The sequence below is a fragment of the Aspergillus affinis genome (genome assembly GCF_023601865.1).
Source record: "Aspergillus affinis strain CMG 70 chromosome Unknown NODE_20_length_373750_cov_87_641216, whole genome shotgun sequence".
NCBI classification, from domain to species: domain Eukaryota; kingdom Fungi; phylum Ascomycota; class Eurotiomycetes; order Eurotiales; family Aspergillaceae; genus Aspergillus; species Aspergillus affinis.
Window position 1 is genome coordinate 163525 of NW_026515801.1, and position 21269 is coordinate 184793.

The window sequence follows — 21269 nt, forward strand, 5'->3', positions numbered from 1 at the left end:
TTAACTATTCGAAAGGTGACAAGTTGCGGTCGATCCTTGCGCGATTTTGACATGTCATAATGAAAGTCTGTTAACCGCACCTCTCACCGCAGCTAGGATGAGGCGTGGCGCGAGGAACCAACTTTCGCATGGACAATTCTGGGAAAACGATAAATAAAGCGGCCGTGTGAGGGTTTCGCTGCATGCATGTTACGTATGGCAGTGGGTCTATTGTCTGGGGGCGGTTGATCAAGTAGATACCATGCAAGGGGAAGGCCGGATGAGCTACCCTGCCAAACACTAATCAAGAAATAGATCCCACCGGTACAGCTCACCTAGAATCACCTATTTCGCGCAACAAGACTAACCCACGCTGAAATACCAACTAAAAATGAGGAGCCTCTTCAGAAACAGTCCTTCCGGGTCTGAAGAGCACGACTCGACAGAGGCTTTTCTGCCTCGCGACAGTGCCTCGGTCAAGAGCAACTGTACGGAAAAGTCAGACCGCAGAATAGGAAGCGAATTCTTCATTGGATGGATATTCATATCAATCTTGGTTCATGCAGTCTTTTTTTTTCGGTACAAGTTGGTATCTCTTGACCAAAAGAGAATGTCCATATGGGATCAATGGGCCAAATCTTGTATCCAGTTAGGCCATCCACAATTCCACCCTTCGCCAGTATTTCCCACTGACAATTATGCATAGCGCCCATGGAAGAAGCAATATCGTGGACAATATATGACTTACAAGACAAATCGACACACGACGAAAAGGGGAGAAAGGTTCCCGATTCGCAGCACGCAATTTTCTTGCCACCCGGTCCTGAGGCTGACGCCGCCTGGGCGGATATTGTGAAATGTGCGTACAGCTGTGGTAACCACATTGAGCGCCAGTGTGAAACTAACTAAAGAATAATTACAGACAACAACATCCGTATCTCCCCAGACGAGGTCCCAGAGGACTATCGTGGTCTGCCTGGTCTTGTAGAGCTCAATGACGGGTCGGGAGATGTCTACGCTAATGTTGCGGTGTACCACTCGGTGCATTGCATCAAGCGAGTTCACCATATGTTGTACTTCGAGCATTACCATCCAGAAAGAAGTGAAAAGCAGAAGATTGATCTCTTGCAGCACGCCGGTCAGCCTACTCCCCTGTCAGTGATAGGACAACAAATTCCGGCTAACTCTATTTTCAGAACACTGCTTGCAATATCTCTTGGATGCGGTGAGGTGCAACGCTGATCTAACCATCTTTCCTATGCAATGGGGCGTTGGGTAAGTCTTCTCATTGAGCAAGAATTTCAGTCATCTCGAGCACTCAGACAGATCTAGGCAACGAATTCCCTTCGGCATTGACCAAGGCCGCCACCAATGTAAAGATTGGAATCGCATCGACGATTGGATGAGATCGAGAAGCGTGGATATATACGAGCCTGGCTTATTGATGCATCCCAAATTAGGTACGTATGAGGTGAACATCCCGCAATTGAAAGGATCACTGACTGATGAACGTTTGGCAGGGTGAGCATATGAAGATGGAGCGGAATATATTACTGGGGTGGCCCATGACACACTTGTCTCAGCCAGTGAACATGATCATTAATTCGTGTCAAGATATCTGAAATCCTTTCACCGGGGACGAGCGAAGACTTGGGGAGCTGATTGTTGGGTCTGCAGAGAGACCTGACGTAACTATAGAATTGTTCTTCATCAATCAAAGTCTACCACTACTTTCCCAAAATGATCGCCGTTAACAAAATGATCGTAGGCCTTGGGGAGATCTGAGAATTTCCAAACCCTCGGCTCAATAACCGGATGCAGATTGTTGACTTCAATAGCTGCGTTCATTGCTTCGCTCAACTGTCGACTGCCCACCACGATCCTACGGATAATGGCGATCGAGGTGGAATGATTACCGCTGGATGGTCCATCCTCGGTTGCCCCTGCTTGACTACCAATGACAGCAATCTCTCCATCAATAGCCACCGCCAACGTAGACTGTGTCATGATGTTGGCGCCACCAATCTCAATGACAAAGTCCGCTCCCCGTCTGCGATGCGAGATCTTCTTGGCCGTCTCTCCCTATTGTGGGTCCTCTTCGTAGTTTATGACATGATCCGCGCTTTCCGCTCTCAATCTCTCTGCCTTTTCAGCGGCGCTGGTCGTTGCGATGACTTGGGCACCGCTCATCTTGGCGAACTGCAGGGCAGAAATACTGACACCCCCGGTTCCCTGCGTCAAAACGATATCACCGGGCATCAGTTTGCGGGAGCCGCCGTAGAGCGCATTCCATGCCGTGACAGCTGCACATGGGAGCGATGCAGCTTCGCGGTAACTTAGATTGGAGGGGACCTCCACACAGAATTGTTCGTTGAAAACACCATACTCTCGGAAGACGCTATCTTGAGTCGAGCCTAGCTGGAAGGAAAAGTCTCTCGGCTGCAAAGACGCCACCAGGTGAGTGAGGTGGAATATGGGAGAAACCCGGTGACCGATGGCGAAGCGCGTTGCTTTAGGTCCTAATTTTACCACTTCTCCTGCTGCATCGGAGCTTTTGCCGTTTTGGGGACATGTAAGCATACGTGAACGGAGAATAGGGCCGGAGGAAGAAATGAACGTGCAACTCACCCAGGAACAGTACCATCCTTGGTGTTCCACATATATGTGCCCTATGGGCCGCCTCTCAATTAATAGTTTCCCTTGCTGGGGCCGTCATTCTTACATTCACAATCATGATATCACGGTAGTTCAAGGATGCCACATTAAATTTCACTAGGACTTCATGCTCCCCAGATTGGGGGATAGTGGTCTCCATGCATTGCAGAGTCGGCTCCCTGGGAGCTTTCCACTTGCCATTGCTTCATTGTAGACTGATCCATTTGTTGCGAGACAATTGTAAAGGATGAATCTTTAGGATTTAAATGAAGATTGAATTTCTGATAGTATAGGACCCACTTTCGGCTGCGATAATCAAGTCCACTGAAGCGCCAAGAACGACAACTGCAGTGATGAGACCTCCAAGCTGTAGACCCGTCAATACCTAGCTTGCCATTAATATACTCTCAATACATACAAGAATGAGTGGCTTGACGGGCTCGAAGATAGTCCCAAGGTATCTGTACCTCTCTGCTAGGTCACGGTTGCTTCATCATTGCTTCTTTGGAGTCTCGCAACATGGCGGCATTTTTGCTCAGGTCCACGATCCTTTGGATCTTGACTATCCAAGTCCTGTGCAAGGCTGTTAACAGATCATCCCTTGTGTCCTACCTAGACAAGCCTCGGGTGTTCATCCTTTCGTACATTTCTACCGAACCGGATGATCAAGAATCCTTGACGCGCTATCTTCTCTACTCCAACCAATTCCAGACCGAGGGTCTCGTTGCTTCAACATCCACTTGGCTCCGAGATGAAACTCACCCAGAGGATATGCTGCAGGTGATCAACGCCTACGGCAATGTCACGCAAAACCTCAACCAGCACGCTCCTCCTGATGCACAATATCGCTCCGGAGACTACTTCCGGAGTATTCTGCGCAGTGGGCCTAAGGTGGGTCACTTCCACACCATTCCCAGTCATCACATACAATTAAACCTAACACACCATAGACCTACGGCATGAAGGCAGTCGGCAGCAACATCACCCTCAGCGGTGGCGGGAAGCTCCTCCTCGAGCGTCTCCAGGCGTCCGATCAACCTCTCTAGGTTCTCGCCTGGGGCGGTACCAACGTCCTCGCCCAAGTGGTCTACAAAATCAACCAGAACTTTTCGCCCTCGGAAGCCGCGACTCTGCGCTCTCGGCTCCGTGTGTACGCCATCTCCGATCAGGACGACACCGGCGCCTGGATCCGTCGCAACTACCCCGACATTTTCTACATCTCCTCCACCCACGGCTGGAACCATTACGGCCTTGCTACCTGGATTGCTATCTCCGGCGAGACTTACTACGGCGTCGACGAGGGCGGTCCCAACGGAAGCACCGTCACTCATCAGTGGCTCCGCGACAACATCCAGATCTGTCCCTATGGTAGTGTCGCGTATCCCAGCTTCAAGTATATCATGGAAGGCGATACCCCGACTTTCCTGTATCTCATCCAGAACGGTCTTGGCGACCCCGAGAACCCCGGGTACGGATCTTGGGGTGGACGATACACCAAGGTTGATCCCTCGACGGAGGTAAACTACAACCATTACAGCGATGCAGCGGATCGCGTGGTCGGCGTCAACAACCAGACATTCAAATCGAACCAAGCGACGATGTGGAGATGGCGCGATGCGTACCAAAGTGATTTCGCTGCTCGCATGTAGTGGTCCCTACCCGCGAATGTCAGCAAGGCGAACCACCACCCCGTTGTTTCGGTCAATGGAAGCACGGAGTTGAGTCCCTTCAAGGTGACCGCTATGGTGGGCTCGCCTATCAGATTTGATACAACTGGTACTTATGATCCCGATGGCGATGAGTTGTCGTACAACTGGTTCCAATATCAAGAGCCTGGATCGGATGATTGGAACGTGGCTGGCCAGGTTCCTGCGCTGAACTTGACCGTTTCGGATAACGGTCAGCGGGTGCAGATGAACATTCTCTCTTCCAGCGACAGCTGTAATGGGAAGGGTGATAGCCCGTCGGGTTGCTGGTTGTTGCATTTGATTTTGGAGGTCAAGGATAACGGAGCTAATCCTCTGACGACGTATCGGCGGGTGTTAATCCAGGCTACCAACCAGACGATGTCTTCATGAAATGTTTGTATATTAAATACATGAGACAATGGTCGAGATAGACGGCTAAAAATCTGATCAATGAGAGCCATGATCATTTCAGTGCAACGTTTAGACAGCGGGTAGATAAATGTACACCCACGCGGCTTTGGCGGTGGGACGCCGTAGCTGATCATCCCTAACTGGAGATAATCTACTATACTTGATTGGAATTAACAATTAAAAGGCTTTATAAGTGAGAAAGTAGGCTTTGTTCCAATTTATTAAGATCTTCATAGGTACTCAAGTCCTATCATTATTCTGAACCGAATACAAAATACACGAGCCATAATACTGGCTCAGTCTTTATACATCATTAACGAGGGTTTGGTTTTACTAAAGAATTGGAGAACCCCATGATTAGGCACGCTTACCAAATATTCTGAGGTACTCTTTTGGCTCCTTGCATAATATTGACAACTCCGGGTAACTACACAATCTTGAGTCATACAATAGAAATCATTACATTGCTAATATATCTTTCTATCACAACTCTTACTCTATCTACCAGAGTCATAAGATATATTTTAAATGTATAAATATCAAATCTGCTTATATGCGCATATATAAAATGTTTTGAAGAAGCGTCACGGTAGTAAATCGGACGAAAATTTCAAGACAGTGTGGGGGGTCCATGTTCTAAGTACATACTGTGCCGTCATCATTTACTCATCAACAACTCGGACCACCTCAATCTCTGAGTCAACGCATCTTTCTGCTGTCCAATCTCTCTCTAGACCACCACTCTAACTATACTTGTTCAAAAACAACGTCATGCCTCGTCTCCGCATTACCCATCAGTGCCCGGACTGCACTACTATCAAGAAGATTCCCGTAAGCCCTATCTCACCGATGTCCCAGAATATAAGAAAAACAAAATCTGATTCTAATTCACTTCTAGCTAGACGCAATCCCAATGGGGTGGTCCGACGGTCCCCAGCTACTCGAGGAGCATTTCAAACCTTATACTTGCGAATTTTGTCTAGTTCAACGTCATGGACTACAAAATTTCACGCCCGTTCTATTCAACAGGGACAAATGGAATAATGCTGATGTTGATTTTATCATCACGTCCGGTGGTCGCTACTATATCGGGGAACTCTCGTACCATGCTATTCTTGAGATTACCTGGCCACGTACCCTAGCGGATATTTTGCTTGTTCTTGGTACTCGAGGAGAATCGGGTTTGAGACGACGGGAGATAGTGGTGGCGAAGAGGTTCCGTTCCTATTGGGAGAGGACCTGATTCCTACAACGCCAGATCCGTAGGTTTCTCCAGCGGGTAATTACAGCGTACTTGTCTATCCGCAATCCACCTGTGCTGCAATGGTCCCAAACGGAGATCATCTATCAAGTTTAACTACCACTTCAACGATTCATACAACGATGTTATAGCCTCTGACACTTCATACGGTAAAAGGGCATCTTCAGTGACTCAAGGGGTCTAAATAATCTATTGACGAGAGAAGAAACCGGTCTGATATTCAGTGATATTCAGGAGATATCCACAGACTTTGCCAAAAGAACCATGAGTTGACGATATTTCACTCGTCGCAGCTTTTATGATAATGACAAAGATATTGATACGAGAACTTTTTTTCGGTTACCCATGGGAGTTTTGCCTCTGTTTGAGGGCGTCTTCTGCTTGCACTAAGAGTGGATTCACCCATACCTTAATGGGGAGAGGGTACGTGGTCCTTGTTAATGGGGCGAATATGAAGTTTCTAATGCCAATTTCTCGATATTTGCTTTTAATATTTACACTTCGTGTCTATCTTTTTCCCCCACTCTTTCCTTGGTAGCTCACTATATTTTGATATAGGTTGCATAAAGTTCGGGCGAGGGACGTCCAGGTAGGTAGAGACGTCTGCTAGCTCAAGGTCAAACAGAGCTCTGATGTCACTGCCAATAACATTTCAGTTTCTCGGTTGGTGTGGAGACGGATACTACTCCGTATTCTCAATAAGTCACAGACCTTGGTACATTTTGGATATTGCAGTGGTCTCGACCACGACCAGTCACATTTGACTAGACTATGTTAACTTGTATAGCCGCTAACATCGCCTCGCTCTCTCCCTCAAGCCTTGGCGTTCATTCAAATAATGGCTAATCCGTGGACTTTTCCTGTCTGGGCTCTTTCCATCCAGGAACAAGGCATATTATTATCCAAGTCTCAAGGTTGGCACTAACAGTGACAGTGACACGGGAGCCGGGCACCCCACAGGCCCTGCTGATCGGCGCAGGATACAGCTCTAGTGGGAAGAAAATTGGGACTAATGAGTGTCTTGCTACTGAATTCACCAGTTCAATTTTTGTCTTCATGAGTTGACTGTGCAGGTTACTATTGAAGGTTACTTGAAAATAATTACAGAAAACCCGCTGATTGGAGGTCACAATTCCATATTATGTGGTCGAAATATCTATTTAATACATTGGCTCTAAGCCCAGTATAATGAGGTATTTTCTGCGACTTTTTTGCCGATCTAATAACTGTAACGACCAACGGCCAATTCTCTTTGTCAGGAATCTCCTCCCGAGGAATCTCCTCTTCTCTACCTATCTCCTCAGCTTTTCTTGCAGGTTAATATCAAAACCGCCGATCCCCCACGTTGTCTACCAATGATACGGACTCTTCTGATCTAATCTACTCCGGAGTATGCCTCTTATGGCCCGGAGTTTCACCGACTGTCCAACAGCCAAGAAGATCGTTGTCACTGAAAAAGCTTTTCGTTTATCAATCTTTCAGGACCCTGTAATTCCCGTTGTCGTCGCCATATACACCCTTTTGTATGTCGATCAGGCAATGCGTAGAGGTCCCTGCTTCCCTGTCTTATGATCATGGATCCATCGTAAATAAACAGTGAATTCCCACGTCTGAATCGCAGCATATCCACCCATCCCTCTTGAATACCGTGCTCCATTCCATCCTCTATCCGCACATCCTCGCTCCTCGCTCCGCAAAAATGGTCCTCCTCCGTTCCCTCTACGCCGTCACGGCCCTGCTCGGTGTCTGCGCAACAGCTGCCCCTACCGGCGACGTCGCTGCTCTCAACAAGCGTTGTATTCCCGATGACCCTACCTCCTGCAGCCCTGGGGACTTTGGCAAGCGTGAGGTCCCCGAGAAGCGCTGTATTCCTGACGACCCGACCTCTTGTTAAACCGACTATACTTGAGATACCTAGCTTCGGCTGTTTCAAAGTGAAAGTACTTTAAGGGATATACTAGGAAATAGTTCTTGTCTTGTCTCCAAATGTGTTCAATTATAAGAGAGATATCCCGGCGCGATCAACGAACAAAATAAAGCAAAAAGGAAAATAAAACAACAAATATCCAAATTTATTTCCACTATAATCATATCAAGACACTTGCTCTGATCGAGGTAGAGATGAAACATCTACGTGTAAAGACCCGAGTGAATTCAAGGATAGTTAGTCTGTAGCGAAACAGTGGCAAATTCAGGTATCGGCGTATCGCCATCAGTATCATGTTGACAATCACAACGGTACGACTTCTAACTAGACCAAAAAGCCAGCTGACTGATGATTTTCAGTACCTGATGCTAACAGAAAAGAACAAATTTCTTTTTTTTTATTAAGAGATAATTAATTCCTTATTATGACCACCACCCTCCACCGCATAACGTATATTAACATAATATCATTCAACGCCGCATGTCCTGACTTTCCCTGAATAACGCCATCAAGACAAGATGAAGCACTCACTATTGGAACTGGTAAGGCGGGAACTCCAACCAAGAACGAGTTATGTATAGATAGTGGTTGGCATATGCAAAACACCAAAGAAAAGAAAAAAATCGACAGCTGCAGGATTCGAACCTGCGCACTCGAAAGTACACGCTTAGCAGGCGTGCGCCTTAACCACTCGGCCAAACTGTCCAATGATTGGTGGCTAATTAAATACGTATTTCTATGTAATCAAAATATTATTCTCTAAAAGATACTGCATTTCTCCAGACAATTGGTCAAATAATGTTGTGTATTATAGAGCAAGATCGCATCGTGGTGTTGAACAAGGCTCCAATGCAATGGTGCTGCCATCCTACTGACGAATTAGGTATTTAAAGCGGGGAGCCAAACGCATGTCCAATCACTTGTTTATTCCTTTGGCAAAGCATCGTTCTTTTTTCCCGCCATCCTCTATTATTATTGAGCTCTCTAGCTCAGGTCCCTATTTCATCATGTCAGACTCTGTCCCCGTTATCCTCTGCGGTAAGACCGAGCAGATCGGCGCTACCGTCGTCGAAGCCGTCAAGCCTGAATTAGAAGGTAAACATCCATCATCTCTTCGATCAGATTCCGATGCCCATGCAACAATAGTTACCTAAATCCCAACTTAGTCATTCATTTCGTCACGACCACCGAAGCGGGGGTGGTCCAGATTCCCGCCCTACTACGCGGTGAAAAGAATGACCCGTCTAACAGCGCGCTGGGGAGTAAGGATTACGATTGGGGCGTCGGAGCCATTATTCTTGGTGCTGGATACGATGACCAGGCGATACAGATTCTTCGAGACGCTTCCCAGGGGCTAAAACCCGTTCCCTGGCTGCGACCTGACACCTCCAAACCCGCGCCGCCACTGGGCCCGGAATACGGCAAGGCGCTGGTGGCTCGCATCAAGGAGACTGTGAAGGAGCTACAGGCCAAAGGGAAGATGAATGAGGACGCTGTGATTTACTATTAGTATCTTCATTTCGCGAAGAAGAGTTTGTATAAATAATTATCGGTATTTCCTTTGCCGGTGAACAGCCATTCTACGCGATTATATCAGGTGAAAACACGAATTAATATGTATAAGTTCCTCTTTCCTTCGCCACTATGATATTACCATCCAATTGAGATAGAGTTTCTATTGAATAATGATCGATTTGACCATTCAAAGAGCGATTTACGACTTTGTCTAAGTTTAAAGTTTCTCGAAAGACGCAGTTTGTTCAGTTAGGCTAATATGCCAATTATCTTCGAAGTATCGACATTCTCCTCCACACGATGTGTCACCCTTGTTTATAAGAGGATAAACTGGGTGAAGTCGATTTAGAAAGCTAGGGATAATTATGTGTAGACCTAGAGCTCCTGTTAGCTGTCTCTTTCTATAGTATGAAATATTTTCTAGTGCACCAAACAAGGGTCAATCCTTCTTAACGAAGGGATATTCAAGTATATGCAGTGGATTCCTCGCGGTGGCATCTGGTCTCTTGTGCTCTTATCGATTGGCTTGTTTATTCATCCTTATCATGGATCTAGTACCCGTTTTTCATCTAAACCGGAAATAGAATCGATCTTCGTCAGGAAGAACCAAGCCACTAAGAATTCCCGATGCCGAAATTTGGATCCATCTGCGATCCACTTGGATAAGCGAACACTCCATGAAAACCAAAAAAACTCTTAGGAACAAGCCACCGGATTTGACAGATGTTGAAAATGTGCCCAATACCGTATATAATTCAAGCAACGAAAGGAAAATTTTTCCAAAGCTTAAGTTTAGAGCCCATTGCAAAGACACCCAGCTCAGGAACAATTGTCCCCACCTCAGTGCCTCTACCAACAATAACAAACCCCTGGTGGATCTTCACGAAAGTAGCGCCATGCGATCCCCAATCAGCATCCCAACCACACTTTATACTTCTTCTAAATTTTAGAGAGTAAATAGAACGGCCCTTAGCCTAGACAGGAACGATCGATCTCGCTCAAAATATCACAGCCTTGTCAAATGTCATCTCCTGAACGCGTTTGACACCCGCAACTGACTTCCCCCCATCCAGACCTCAAGCTACGGTAATTATCTAGCCGCCATTCTTTTGAACCTTTACATCCAGTCATTCGTTCGTTTTACATATAGCTGTTCTGTCGCTCTTTACGCCTCGTCGTTCTTTTCTAACATTACTATCACTATCCGTATGTCACACCTATCGCCCACGCACTCACCTATCGCTATCAGGACCTCAACCAAACTAACCCAACCCCAGTTCCCTCATCACTCTTTCTACTTAAGAAACAATAATACTGAAAACACTATCCAACCAACTCAAATCAACATGCGCTTCACTATTCTCTCAACCGCCACCATGGCTCTCATGACCTGCGCGTCCGCAGCCCCAATCGCACCGCGCAGCTCATCCATCCTCCTCGACTGGACGAAAGACGCGGCCATCAAGACCGTTAATTCGCTAACGGGCCAACTTCCTGTGAAGACCGATGTCTGGAAAGTCGATGAGGACGCTGGGGTCGTCGGCGTGAACTTTGATCTGGCGATGAAGGACTTGGCGGAGACGGGTCTTGTTACGTTGGAGAATCATCAGAATGCGAAGATTCATATGGAGGTTACTATTGAGGGGTTGGATTAGGGGGATGATTGGTTTGGGGTGGGATTTGTGTGTGTTGTTTTCTTTCGGTATGAGGTTTTGGGTGGTGGTTTGGGGGAAACATGAGTCATTAATACTAGTTGAAAGACACTGATATAATTAAGTTCGCTGGTTTGACAATCTCTCCTAATATCAATATTAGATTTGTTTATCTATTTTATTACGATGGATTAACTAACTAATAAAAAGTCCATGACTAATCATAGGTCACTTTGGAGAAACATCCAGATGCAGGTATGACACTCCATCCAAAAGACCCACTGAGTTGGGGAAATGTACGAATTAGGAAACATGACGTCTACGCAAGATCCTATTTAAAGCAAACATCTCACCACCCACCCCTCCAAATCAAACATCATTATGTCCACCAACGGCGTCACCATCATCTTCTCCCCATACCACGTCGGTCTCCGCGACCATCGCGTAGGCAACGGGCCACATCGCCTCCGCTCCATCGGCCTCGTCCACGAGCTCGAAAATCTAGGCATAAAAATCACCATCACAGAAATCGACCGAGTAGATACATTCGAAGGCGAAATCGGTCGCAGCTTCGAGGTCCTCCGTCGCACCTCCAAAGCCGTCTCGGATGCCGTGAACAACAAGACATTCCCCCTCATCCTGTCGGGGAACTGCATGGCCAGCGCCGCCGTCGCATGTGGTCTACAAATCCGAGATCTAGGATTCATTTATTTCGACGCTCACGATGATCTCGATTCCCCCGACGTCAACGAGAACGGGTACTTCGACGCTATGGGCCTCTCCATGCTACGCGGAGAGAGCTGGCACGCGCTCATGAACACCGTCCCTGGGTTCCAGCCCTTTGATTACTCTCGGTTTCTGTACTGCGGGTTACGTGATCAATCCGAGGTCCAGCAACAGCGAGTGATTGATGCAGGGATGGTTTCGATTTGGGGCGATGCGGCGAAGAAGGTGGATTTTCCGCGTGAGTTAGAGGCAGAGCTCCAGAGACGCTCGTATAGTCCTGCTCTGGTGCATCTTGATCTGGACGTCTTGGACGAGTCGTATGGCAAGGTGAATGATTATCCGTCGCCCGGGGGATTATCGGAATCGGACTTGGTCAAATGCATGGGATTGGTGCCGAGGAAGTTGACGCCAAAGTCGCTGACGGTCTGCTCATTTGATCCGAACGCGGGAGATGGCGATAAGATTGCTAGGATAGGGACGCGGGCTATTGTGGCCTTTGTACAGACTTTGTTGGATACTGGGGCTTTGTCTAGGAAGTAGAAAGGAAAGAACTCCGGTCCAAATATAAATGAGGCAGGGATCTACCGAGTGATTGACGCCGGAAAGGGCAGCTGCCGCGTACTCGTAGCCCTTGGCCTCTCATTGGTCAATCTACAGCCGCGCGCTCCATGGGCAGAGAAAGGATGCCTAGCAGCCTAAGGAGCATGACGGAAGGTAACACTTCCACCAAAATCTTATATTCCCTTATATAATTGGATCGGCCCAGGATCCGTTTAAACTAGCTATGCACCGCCTCTTGGCCCTTTCAAGCCATCAAGTGATCGTCAGCTTGTCCTCCCATCTCTCACTGGACACTAACATCCCCTCAAGGCCGCCATTATGCCCCTCGCCATCCATCTAGATAACCCACTACCGTTATACTCGGGGAATGAAGTCATCCGAGGCCGGGTGGTCTTCGAGTGCCCCAATCTGATCGAAATCCAAGACGTCCGCGTGACGTTTTCCGGGCGCTCCAAGGCCACGGTCAAGAAAGTCAAAGGCTCCGCCGCTCCATCCGCAAGTTATCGCAGCAAATGCGTTTTTTTCGAGAAAGAGCGAATTCTCATGCACCGAAACGGCGACTCTGTCTCGCCAGACACATATGAATGGCCGTTTCAGTTCACGGTCCCGTCGCACGCTGGGTCGGGCGGCAAATGGCCTGAGAAACTCCCCTTCCGGAGCGATGTCAATCATCCGCTGCCCCCCTCCTTTGCGGTGGAAGTGGGCGATTCTCTGCGCCAGTTAGAATGTGCGATCGAGTATCGGATCCGGGCCCAAGTGATGAAGCCCCAAAAGGGCTTCTTGGGTAAAAGAACGCCGTTGTTCGATGATATTGTTCGGCTGAATTTCCTCCCGCGGGCAGCGCAGGTGGACAAAATGTACGATTCGCCGTCGTTGTATCGGCAGCGTCGAGAGCAGCTGTTCACCGTTCGGAGCTTACTCCTGCTTCCTGAAAACCGAGGCCGGAATCTGGGCGTTCAGGAGAAATTTCACTCGTGGCTGTCGCCTGCGCGACTACCTCGTTTTGACTTCCAGGTCTCTTTGACCTACTCCGCCCAGGTGGTTCAGTCGACGCCACTGCCATGTGTGTTGGAAATTGTGCCGTTCATGGAAAACGCTTCGGTTTCTACCGCCCCGGATATCGTACTGCAGTCTGTGTCGATGTTCGTGGTGAGTCGCACTTCAGCGCGGGCCTCGCCGTCCCTGATGGGCGCTATTTCCGGTGAAGTCGACGAGCGCATCGAGATTTTGTCAAAATCGTCAGTTGGAGCACCAGTATCAGGTCGAATCGATTTGAATCAGATGTTTAGCCCTCTTGTGTTCCAGAACTTGGACGTGTCTTTTAGTACGTTCAACATATCCCGTCAATACACGCTTTCCGGGTCGTTTGTGTTTGAATGTGCTGGCAAAACACTGGAGTTTAATGTTGCCGACATAGCCATAAATATAATGGCCGATGTCCAGGATACCGGTGGAGTGGACAAGAAAATCGAGGCCGAGTTACCGAGGCAAGAATTGGGAGTCACGGAGGCCTCATATTCAAACCCGCCACATGACGAGGAGAGCCCTCCAGCCTATACACCTCGATCTCCTTTGTCGACGACAACGTTCGAGAAAGGGGGTAGGTGATCTTACGTTACCTCTATTGTTTTTTCTTGTTACCCATGATAGAATCTGTTTCGCCTGCTTTCAATAATTTTTCGTATTATCCCGTGCATTTTTCCCCATATCCTAAAGATTTACATTCTCTCAAACGGTCTAGACACACTAGTCACGACAGACCTCTAAGCGATATAGCTTAGCGGGACTTTGAAACTCCCGCGATGTAACCCAAGAACTCGGGGTAGACTTGTCGCTTTCTTCGATGCGGGTGCTAGCCGAGTTTCCCTCCGTGGCGCTCTCGGGCGCAGAGGCTAAATTGAACGCTGTCTTGACACAACCCGAATGAGTAGGTGTGAAGAAATAGCCGCTTCAGGGCCTTCTCATCAGGAGGCTATTTGAAACATTTCAGGCTATGTTCGAGCTCTTATGAGCTCGAGTCCTGACGCTGAAGAGTCCACAATTAGGCAAAGACGGTGTCGTCAAAAGGGCCTTAAACCCGTCAGTTCTTGGCGTATACGGGGTAATGGCGTGATGAACAGCTTCTTCGTGACAATTGCCTGTCATCTCCACACCTATCTTAGGCTGTGGCAATCATTCATCCTTCATGAACTCCTTCAACCCGTCTGCCAATAGGGTTATCCCATGTACATCGGCAGAAATGGATGATCGACTGATCAGCCTAAACTAACAAGAGCCGACGTTCCAGGCCCTTTCTTCAGGTCCTCCATACATCCGGGGCCCCGCACATAGCATCCCAGCTAAGTGTTTAATGCCGAGATGAAGGTATACAAAAGGCACCTGCGATCCTTCGTTACGAAAGAAAGGAACTATCCATCAACACAAATCCACACTGCCTTGACTCGCGTCAAATTCAACAGCACAGCTAATCGCCAGCCATGGTCTCCTTCTCCGCCTTGTTTTTGGCGCTCTCTGCTGCCGTCGGAGTTCTCTCCGCGCCTGTCGAGCAACCAGCAGAGTACGCCAACGACTCCTTCAACGAAACTCTGCACGAGCTCGCCGAACGCTCCACCCCCAGCAGCACCGGCTATAGTAACGGCTACTACTATTCCTTCTGGACCGACGGAGGTGGCGACGTCACTTACACCAACGGCGCCGGAGGCTCCTACACCGTGCGATGGTCCAACGTCGGCAACTTTGTCGGCGGAAAGGGTTGGAATCCAGGAAGCACCAGGCAAGTATCTACCTTATACCCCCAAACTCACGGCCCCCTTTTCCTCTTCCTACCGACCTACCTACCTACCCACCTAGCTAACTACTATCTATCACCCAACTAACACCCCTCAGAACAATCAACTACGGCGGCAGCTTCAACCCCAGCGGAAACGGCTACCTCGCCATTTACGGCTGGACCCAGAACCCGCTCATCGAGTACTACATCGTCGAGTCCTACGGCACCTACAACCCCGGCAGCGGCGGCACCTACAGAGGCACAGTGACCTCTGACGGCGGCACGTATGACATCTACACGTCTGTGCGGTACAACGCGCCGTCCATCGAAGGCACCCGGACCTTTACGCAGTTTTGGTCGGTTAGGCAGTCGAAGCGCGTCGGGGGTAGTGTGACCACTGCGAATCATTTCAATGCCTGGTCTAAGCTTGGCATGAGCTTGGGGAACCATAATTATCAGATCGTCGCGACTGAGGGATATCAGAGTAGTGGGAGTTCGTCGATTACTGTCTATTGAGGGGATGGTTAAGGGGGTGTCATGTCATGTTCTGATGGCCTGCGATATGGGCAGTTGGCTTTGGCGGGATGTGGTCTATGTGCAAAGATTGTGAGTGGGAGCTGAGTGAGAGTAGGACATTTGTGAGGATGACGTTGTTGTTATCTGAATGCACGCTGGTTTATTCAACTCTAGTCCTCAAATGCGTAGAGATACTATTTATTATTCATTATATCTGGTTGGTCAACAGTGTATATGCTATCCATAAGGTATCCATATAGTAATATGGATAATTCACGAGTGTGGAGATGTCAGTATGGGAATTTACCGGACAGCATGAGCAAAAACAAAGAAAGTTAAAAGGAAAAGAAAGTTCAGTAAACCGACGGAAAAAGCAAAAAAGAACGGATGGTCCCAGAGAGGCTCGAACTCTCGACTTCGGAGTTATTAGCTCCGCACTCTAACCGACTGAGTTATGGGACCATTTGTTGAAAGAGCTTGTCACTTTTTGCATACATATCCCCAAACCAAATAACTGTAAGATAATATGGCACACCGCATATTGAAAGCAAACAGCCAAGAGTCTTGGCTGCAAACTTGGGGAATACAGGGGTTGGATTTGGTTACTCAACATAATCCGTAGTTAGTGGTATAAGGAATGTGCAATTATTTGTGTTACGCGAGGGGTACTGACTTTTGTTGAGTGCAAGATATCTCCTCGGAGGGTCCATTTGTTCTAACATGACGACTAGACAATTGGCAACTATAGTGCTATCCAAAAATATATACAAACACTCGGCACGGGTTCACGAAACCGGGATGCCAGGCCCGTGTGACCAAGGCGTGGGCATTTAGATCATCGTAGGATGCAATCATCTGATACCGAGGCAACCAGGCAGAGAAGAAAGATAGAGTTGGCAGCCTGAAGGTTGAGCGCAGGCCAGACCGGATCTTCTCGTGATGCGCCCTGCGTCAGCACCGGATGACTCAGCAGCCACGCTTTTCCACATCGGGAGGGATGTGTTGAACGTCATCCTTTGTCTCTTTTGGTCTTTTCTTTCTCTACTTTTCTCTCTTCGTCGCTTTTCTCTCGCATTCTATCCTTTCGGGCATTTTGAAACAAACCCCTCCATCACTCACTATCCTCTACAGGATGAGACTGCCTCCTTATCCATTGCTGTGCTCTTGAATCTTTTTAGTATACTATGGACGACCACACCCCCGTCGGCGCCTCCTCGTTACCGGGCGGCCACGAGCCCGACCCCCGAGAGGCCGACATTCTCGCTCAACACCTCGACCCGCAGTTCACCGCGTCGTTACACGACCAGTACCCATCGCCGCCGGAAAACGAGAACGACAACGGAGAGTCGAGTAACATCGTCCCTGCGCTCGAGCCCCAGTCCTCCCTCAAACTCCAAGGCGGTGACGTCCACCGTGATCTCTATCGCATCGAGGCCAGGTCCAAGCAGGCTAAACTAGACAAGCGAGCCTATAGCTTTTCCTACCTTCAGCGCGAGCCCGAGGACGCCATCGAAGAGGGAGTGGCTGCTCTAGAGCCAGGCAGCTTTCGACGCCATTTCATTCAACATCATCGACATGCCGACTTTGACCATCCCCGGGTGACTACCTCTTTCGTGGACTTCTTGGACCTGTACGGTAATTTCGCGGGTGAGGACCTGATTGATACTGAGGAGGATGATGAGTCGGTGGCCAGCGAGGACCGGCGCGATCGACACCCGGACGGAGATCGCAGACATGCTACGGAACGCACGGCGTTGCTGGGATCTCGAAGACGGTCGCGTGTTGGCCAACCAGGCGATGCGTCCGACATGAAAGCCTTTTTAACCTTGCTCAAGGCATTTGTCGGCACTGGCATCATCTTCCTGCCTAGGGCCTTCCGAAACGGAGGTATCCTCTTCTCGTCCATTACCCTAGTGACAGTCGCGCTAATTTCGACGGCGTGCTTCAATTTGCTACTGCAATGTCGCCGTCAGTACGGTGGTGGGTATGGTGATATTGGTGAACGGATTTCCGGTCCTCGACTTCGCTCCCTCATCTTGAGTTCTATCGCTGTCTCCCAAATCGGATTTGTCTGTGCTTGTATCATCTTTACTGCCGAGAACCTGCACGCTTTCCTCCAGGCTGTGACTGCCAACCCGGATTTTCTTATCTCGGCCGGGTACCTGATCGTGCTGCAACTGGTTATTCTTATCCCGCTGGGCTGGATCCGCAACATCTCCAAATTGGGCCCGATCGCCCTCCTTGCGGATGCATTCATTCTCTTGGGTCTGGCTTACATCTACTGTTATGATCTTGCCACGCTGATGTCCCGTGGTATGGAGCCCACCGTCAAGCTCTTTAACCCGAGCTCGTTTACTTTGACTATCGGATCCTCCATCTTCACATTCGAAGGGATTGGGTTGATTCTTCCTATCCAGTCGTCTATGAAGAAACCGGAGCATTTCAACCGACTTCTCTATCTCATCATGGCTATCATTACAGTTCTCTTCACGGCCGTTGGCGCCCTCTCCTACGCCACATTCGGCGAGAGCACGCAGACCGAGATCTTCAGTAACTTCCCGCAGACCGACCCGTTCGTGAACACGATTCAATTCGTGTATGCTCTCGCAATCTTAGTCGGCACCCCCATTCAGATGTTCCCTGCCGCACGCATTATCGAGGGTAAATTATTCGGACCGAAGTCCGGTAAACACAACACGTCCATCAAATGGAAGAAGAACGTGTTCCGCACCGGGCTGGTCATCTGCTGCGGTGTCATCTCGGCCGCTGGAGCAGGGGACCTCGACAAGTTTGTCTCGCTGATCGGATCCTTCGCCTGCGTCCCGCTGGTGTATATATACCCCGCCTATCTGCATTGGAAGGGCGTGGCCGAGTCCCCATGGGCTAAGCGAGGCGATATGGTCATGGTTGCTCTAGGCATTGTCTTCATGATCTATACCACCTCCGCCACCGTCTCCGTGTGGATCCAGGGGTAATTCACAGACCGTGCTGCCCGTGCTTTTTGTAGAAATTGCATGCCCCTGCGTCATTTGCCATCCCTGTTGGATATTTGTCTCGCCCGCCCCTGCCTCCCTTCAACGATTCGACGACCCACGGAGTCCATCGGACATGTTTGGACCATCTATTATCGGAACCGGAACCGGCTTCTCCGTTTACGCATTTAACGATATTGATTCCGAAAAGCATTCTATTAGACCAAGCTAATTTTGATCTTTCAAACTTAGCTACGAATCACTTTGAATCCCAGATGCAGGCTGTTGTAATTGTATCAGTATCAATTTAGTATCAGTACTCATAACTAAATGGGGTCAATAGTACTAGCCCAACAACTGCAATGTGTTTTAATCTCACTTAGACTCAATTCTATCGCCATCCACTCTATAAAACCCCTAGATATCCTAACCTAACCACCCCCCCTTCCCCATCTCTCTCTAACCACTCCAAATCTTCCCCCTACCAACCCCTCGACAGCAGATAAGGTAGAAACTTACCTCCCCCACACTCCCCGCACGAATCCCCTCCGCAATCCCAGGGATAAGATCCAGTACCCCCTCCGCCATCTCCTGCGGCAGACACACCACGCCATTCAAGTCGCCGATCAAGTAATCGCCCGGCCGGATCCATGCATCTGGTTGGTCGCGGGGATGTAGGCGCACGGGGACGTTTACTTCTGATGGGCGACAGACTTCGCCGCCGGCGGTTGTGCCAACGGATTTGGCGAAGAGTTGGGTTGTTAGTTGGACATTATTTCACGATCGAAATCGAAGGAAAGAAAGAAAGAAAGGGTATCAAGTGCTACTTACTGGAAACCCTGCTGCCCGGTGCTCGCCCAGGTCACGTACCCGGCCGTCGATAATCACACCCGCGGCGCCGAGTTTCTGGGCCCGGAGTGTCATTAGACCTCCGTAGACGGCGTTGGCTTGGGGAGGGGGTTGCGAGATGAAGATCACGCTAGATGGTGGGATCATGTCGATCTATCAAAGGGACATTGGGTTAATATAAGACCCACACATCTATGCATAGATATAGATACAGATCCTTTGAGTGGGGGTATAGATAGATAGATAGATAAATGGATGGGCAAAAAAACAAGACAATCACAGCATATGTAATTCCCCTCTAACTTCGGCGCCGTGACCTCTGACTTCGGGACGAATTTCACCGTGAAAGCCTGACCGATGAGTTTTGTTTCACCGGACTGGAAGTCCGGTGAGTAGAGGGTTAGTCCTTCGAAGAAGCCGCCGTTCGGGTGGTTGAGTTTTGAGAGACCGTCTGCTACCTGTGGATGCGCGTGTTAATATAATACTGGTTACTGAAATTATGTTTGCTGGTGGGGTTGAATGATGATTATGGGGGTGAGGGACCGTATAGATAGAAGAATTACCTAGTATACAGGATATATTGGGTACAGATAAATTGAATCGAATCTGACGAACGTAAAACTACTAGTTTTGATTGACCGAGAACACAGCGATTCTTCATCCCTTCTCTTAATCCATGATCACCAACAGACAACACTCCGAAATCCCCTTCCTTTCCATCTAGACCGAAACTCAACTGACCAACAAATCCGCCATGACCATATCACCCTCTCCCTCCCTACCTTCCTACCCATTTAAACCAATCCCCAAAGGAGACTGGGACACACACCACCACATATTCGAGCCCGACATCTTCCCCTTCGCACCAGGCCGGCACTTCATGCCCGCGCGCGCATCCCTATCAGACCTACAAGCCTTCGAAAAGACCCTCGGCATACAGAACGTCTGTATCGCACACGGCCTATCCAGCAAAAAACAAACAAAAAAACATACAACAGCAGGGATTCGCTGGTGGTCACCCACCCAACTACTAACCTGCCGGCGTGTGGCTTGTGTGCAGTCAATAGGCGGGTGGGTGCCTTGAAACCGGCGACCCTAGCGATCGCTGGCGCCGTCGCGCGATCTCCCTAGGTGCGCTCTAGATGGCATCTGCGTCACCTGGCGACGCGCGGCAACACCCGGCGACTGGCGCGACCTGATTGACTACTCCACTTCCTGCCCCTTCTTCCCTCTAGACGGGGAAAACACAATAAAATACACCCTTATTTTACGCAAATCACCCGAGTTATTCGGCAAATCATCATAGTGATTGTATCACAAAACGAAGGTATCTGCTTAAATCTATCATAGAAGCTTGTAAACAAATAGTAGACCTGCAAGAATGCTATTTGGTTACTGACACGCGTTACACAGAGTCTACGCAGAAAGCGTATTTTGAAGGCGCCGAATGCATGATAAATATTCTGCGCCTCTTGATCGAACTATACCTTAACCCTCAATTGCGTTTTCCAAAACTGAATCTTGAATTAAAGGGCTTCTATGGATTAGAAGGCTGGCATATCCGTTACTTTAAATATCAGAGAAACAATGTCGACGCGACCAAGGATTGTCGACAAAATCGGAGAATAACAGCACTTTTACCTATCTTTATGGCTCTCGACAGGTGTATGTCGCCAGGCTCAATATATTTGTACCGTTACAATGTTAAATAGAAAAAATTATTTAAAACAGCAAAGAAAGCTTTTCTGCAAATTGATCAGCTATGCGAATATTTGATAAAGAACAAT

The 21269-nt window shown here is 48.7% G+C and overlaps 9 protein-coding genes across 9 annotated transcripts; 8 read left to right on the forward strand and 1 right to left on the reverse strand.

Moving 5' to 3' along the window:
- Window positions 1–370: 370 nt before the first annotated feature.
- KD926_004372 (oxidase ustYa family protein) lies at window positions 371–1504 on the forward strand (the record flags this gene model as incomplete). Its single annotated transcript, XM_053097898.1, has 6 exons — window positions 371–467; window positions 686–838; window positions 902–1117; window positions 1176–1254; window positions 1312–1439; window positions 1500–1504. 6 exons carry the CDS (start codon window positions 371–373, stop codon window positions 1502–1504), a joined length of 678 nt encoding a protein of 225 aa, XP_052958170.1.
- Window positions 1505–2061: 557 nt separating this feature from the next.
- KD926_004373 (putative quinone oxidoreductase) lies at window positions 2062–2559 on the reverse strand (the record flags this gene model as incomplete). Its single annotated transcript, XM_053097899.1, has 1 exon — window positions 2062–2559. One exon carries the CDS (start codon window positions 2557–2559, stop codon window positions 2062–2064), a length of 498 nt encoding a protein of 165 aa, XP_052958171.1.
- A 594-nt stretch (window positions 2560–3153) lies between these two features.
- KD926_004374 (uncharacterized protein) lies at window positions 3154–4712 on the forward strand (the record flags this gene model as incomplete). The annotated part of the gene is made up of 3 exons (XM_053097900.1): window positions 3154–3525; window positions 3681–4151; window positions 4284–4712. The coding sequence occupies 3 exons, from the start codon at window positions 3154–3156 to the stop codon at window positions 4710–4712; spliced, it is 1272 nt and encodes a 423-aa protein (XP_052958172.1).
- Window positions 4713–5504: 792 nt separating this feature from the next.
- Window positions 5505–5976, forward strand: KD926_004375 (uncharacterized protein; the record flags this gene model as incomplete). Its single annotated transcript, XM_053097901.1, has 2 exons — window positions 5505–5564; window positions 5632–5976. 2 exons carry the CDS (start codon window positions 5505–5507, stop codon window positions 5974–5976), a joined length of 405 nt encoding a protein of 134 aa, XP_052958173.1.
- A 1717-nt stretch (window positions 5977–7693) lies between these two features.
- On the forward strand, window positions 7694–9431 carry KD926_004376 (uncharacterized protein; the record flags this gene model as incomplete). The annotated part of the gene is made up of 3 exons (XM_053097902.1): window positions 7694–7838; window positions 8915–9016; window positions 9088–9431. 3 exons carry the CDS (start codon window positions 7694–7696, stop codon window positions 9429–9431), a joined length of 591 nt encoding a protein of 196 aa, XP_052958174.1.
- A 1351-nt stretch (window positions 9432–10782) lies between these two features.
- KD926_004377 (uncharacterized protein) lies at window positions 10783–11091 on the forward strand (the record flags this gene model as incomplete). The annotated part of the gene is made up of 1 exon (XM_053097903.1): window positions 10783–11091. One exon carries the CDS (start codon window positions 10783–10785, stop codon window positions 11089–11091), a length of 309 nt encoding a protein of 102 aa, XP_052958175.1.
- Window positions 11092–11469: 378 nt separating this feature from the next.
- KD926_004378 (arginase family protein) lies at window positions 11470–12354 on the forward strand (the record flags this gene model as incomplete). Its single annotated transcript, XM_053097904.1, has 1 exon — window positions 11470–12354. One exon carries the CDS (start codon window positions 11470–11472, stop codon window positions 12352–12354), a length of 885 nt encoding a protein of 294 aa, XP_052958176.1.
- A 339-nt stretch (window positions 12355–12693) lies between these two features.
- KD926_004379 (uncharacterized protein) lies at window positions 12694–13983 on the forward strand (the record flags this gene model as incomplete). The annotated part of the gene is made up of 1 exon (XM_053097905.1): window positions 12694–13983. One exon carries the CDS (start codon window positions 12694–12696, stop codon window positions 13981–13983), a length of 1290 nt encoding a protein of 429 aa, XP_052958177.1.
- Window positions 13984–16845: 2862 nt separating this feature from the next.
- On the forward strand, window positions 16846–18636 carry KD926_004381 (putative amino acid transporter; the record flags this gene model as incomplete). The annotated part of the gene is made up of 1 exon (XM_053097906.1): window positions 16846–18636. One exon carries the CDS (start codon window positions 16846–16848, stop codon window positions 18634–18636), a length of 1791 nt encoding a protein of 596 aa, XP_052958178.1.
- Between the last annotated feature and the right edge of the window lie 2633 nt (window positions 18637–21269).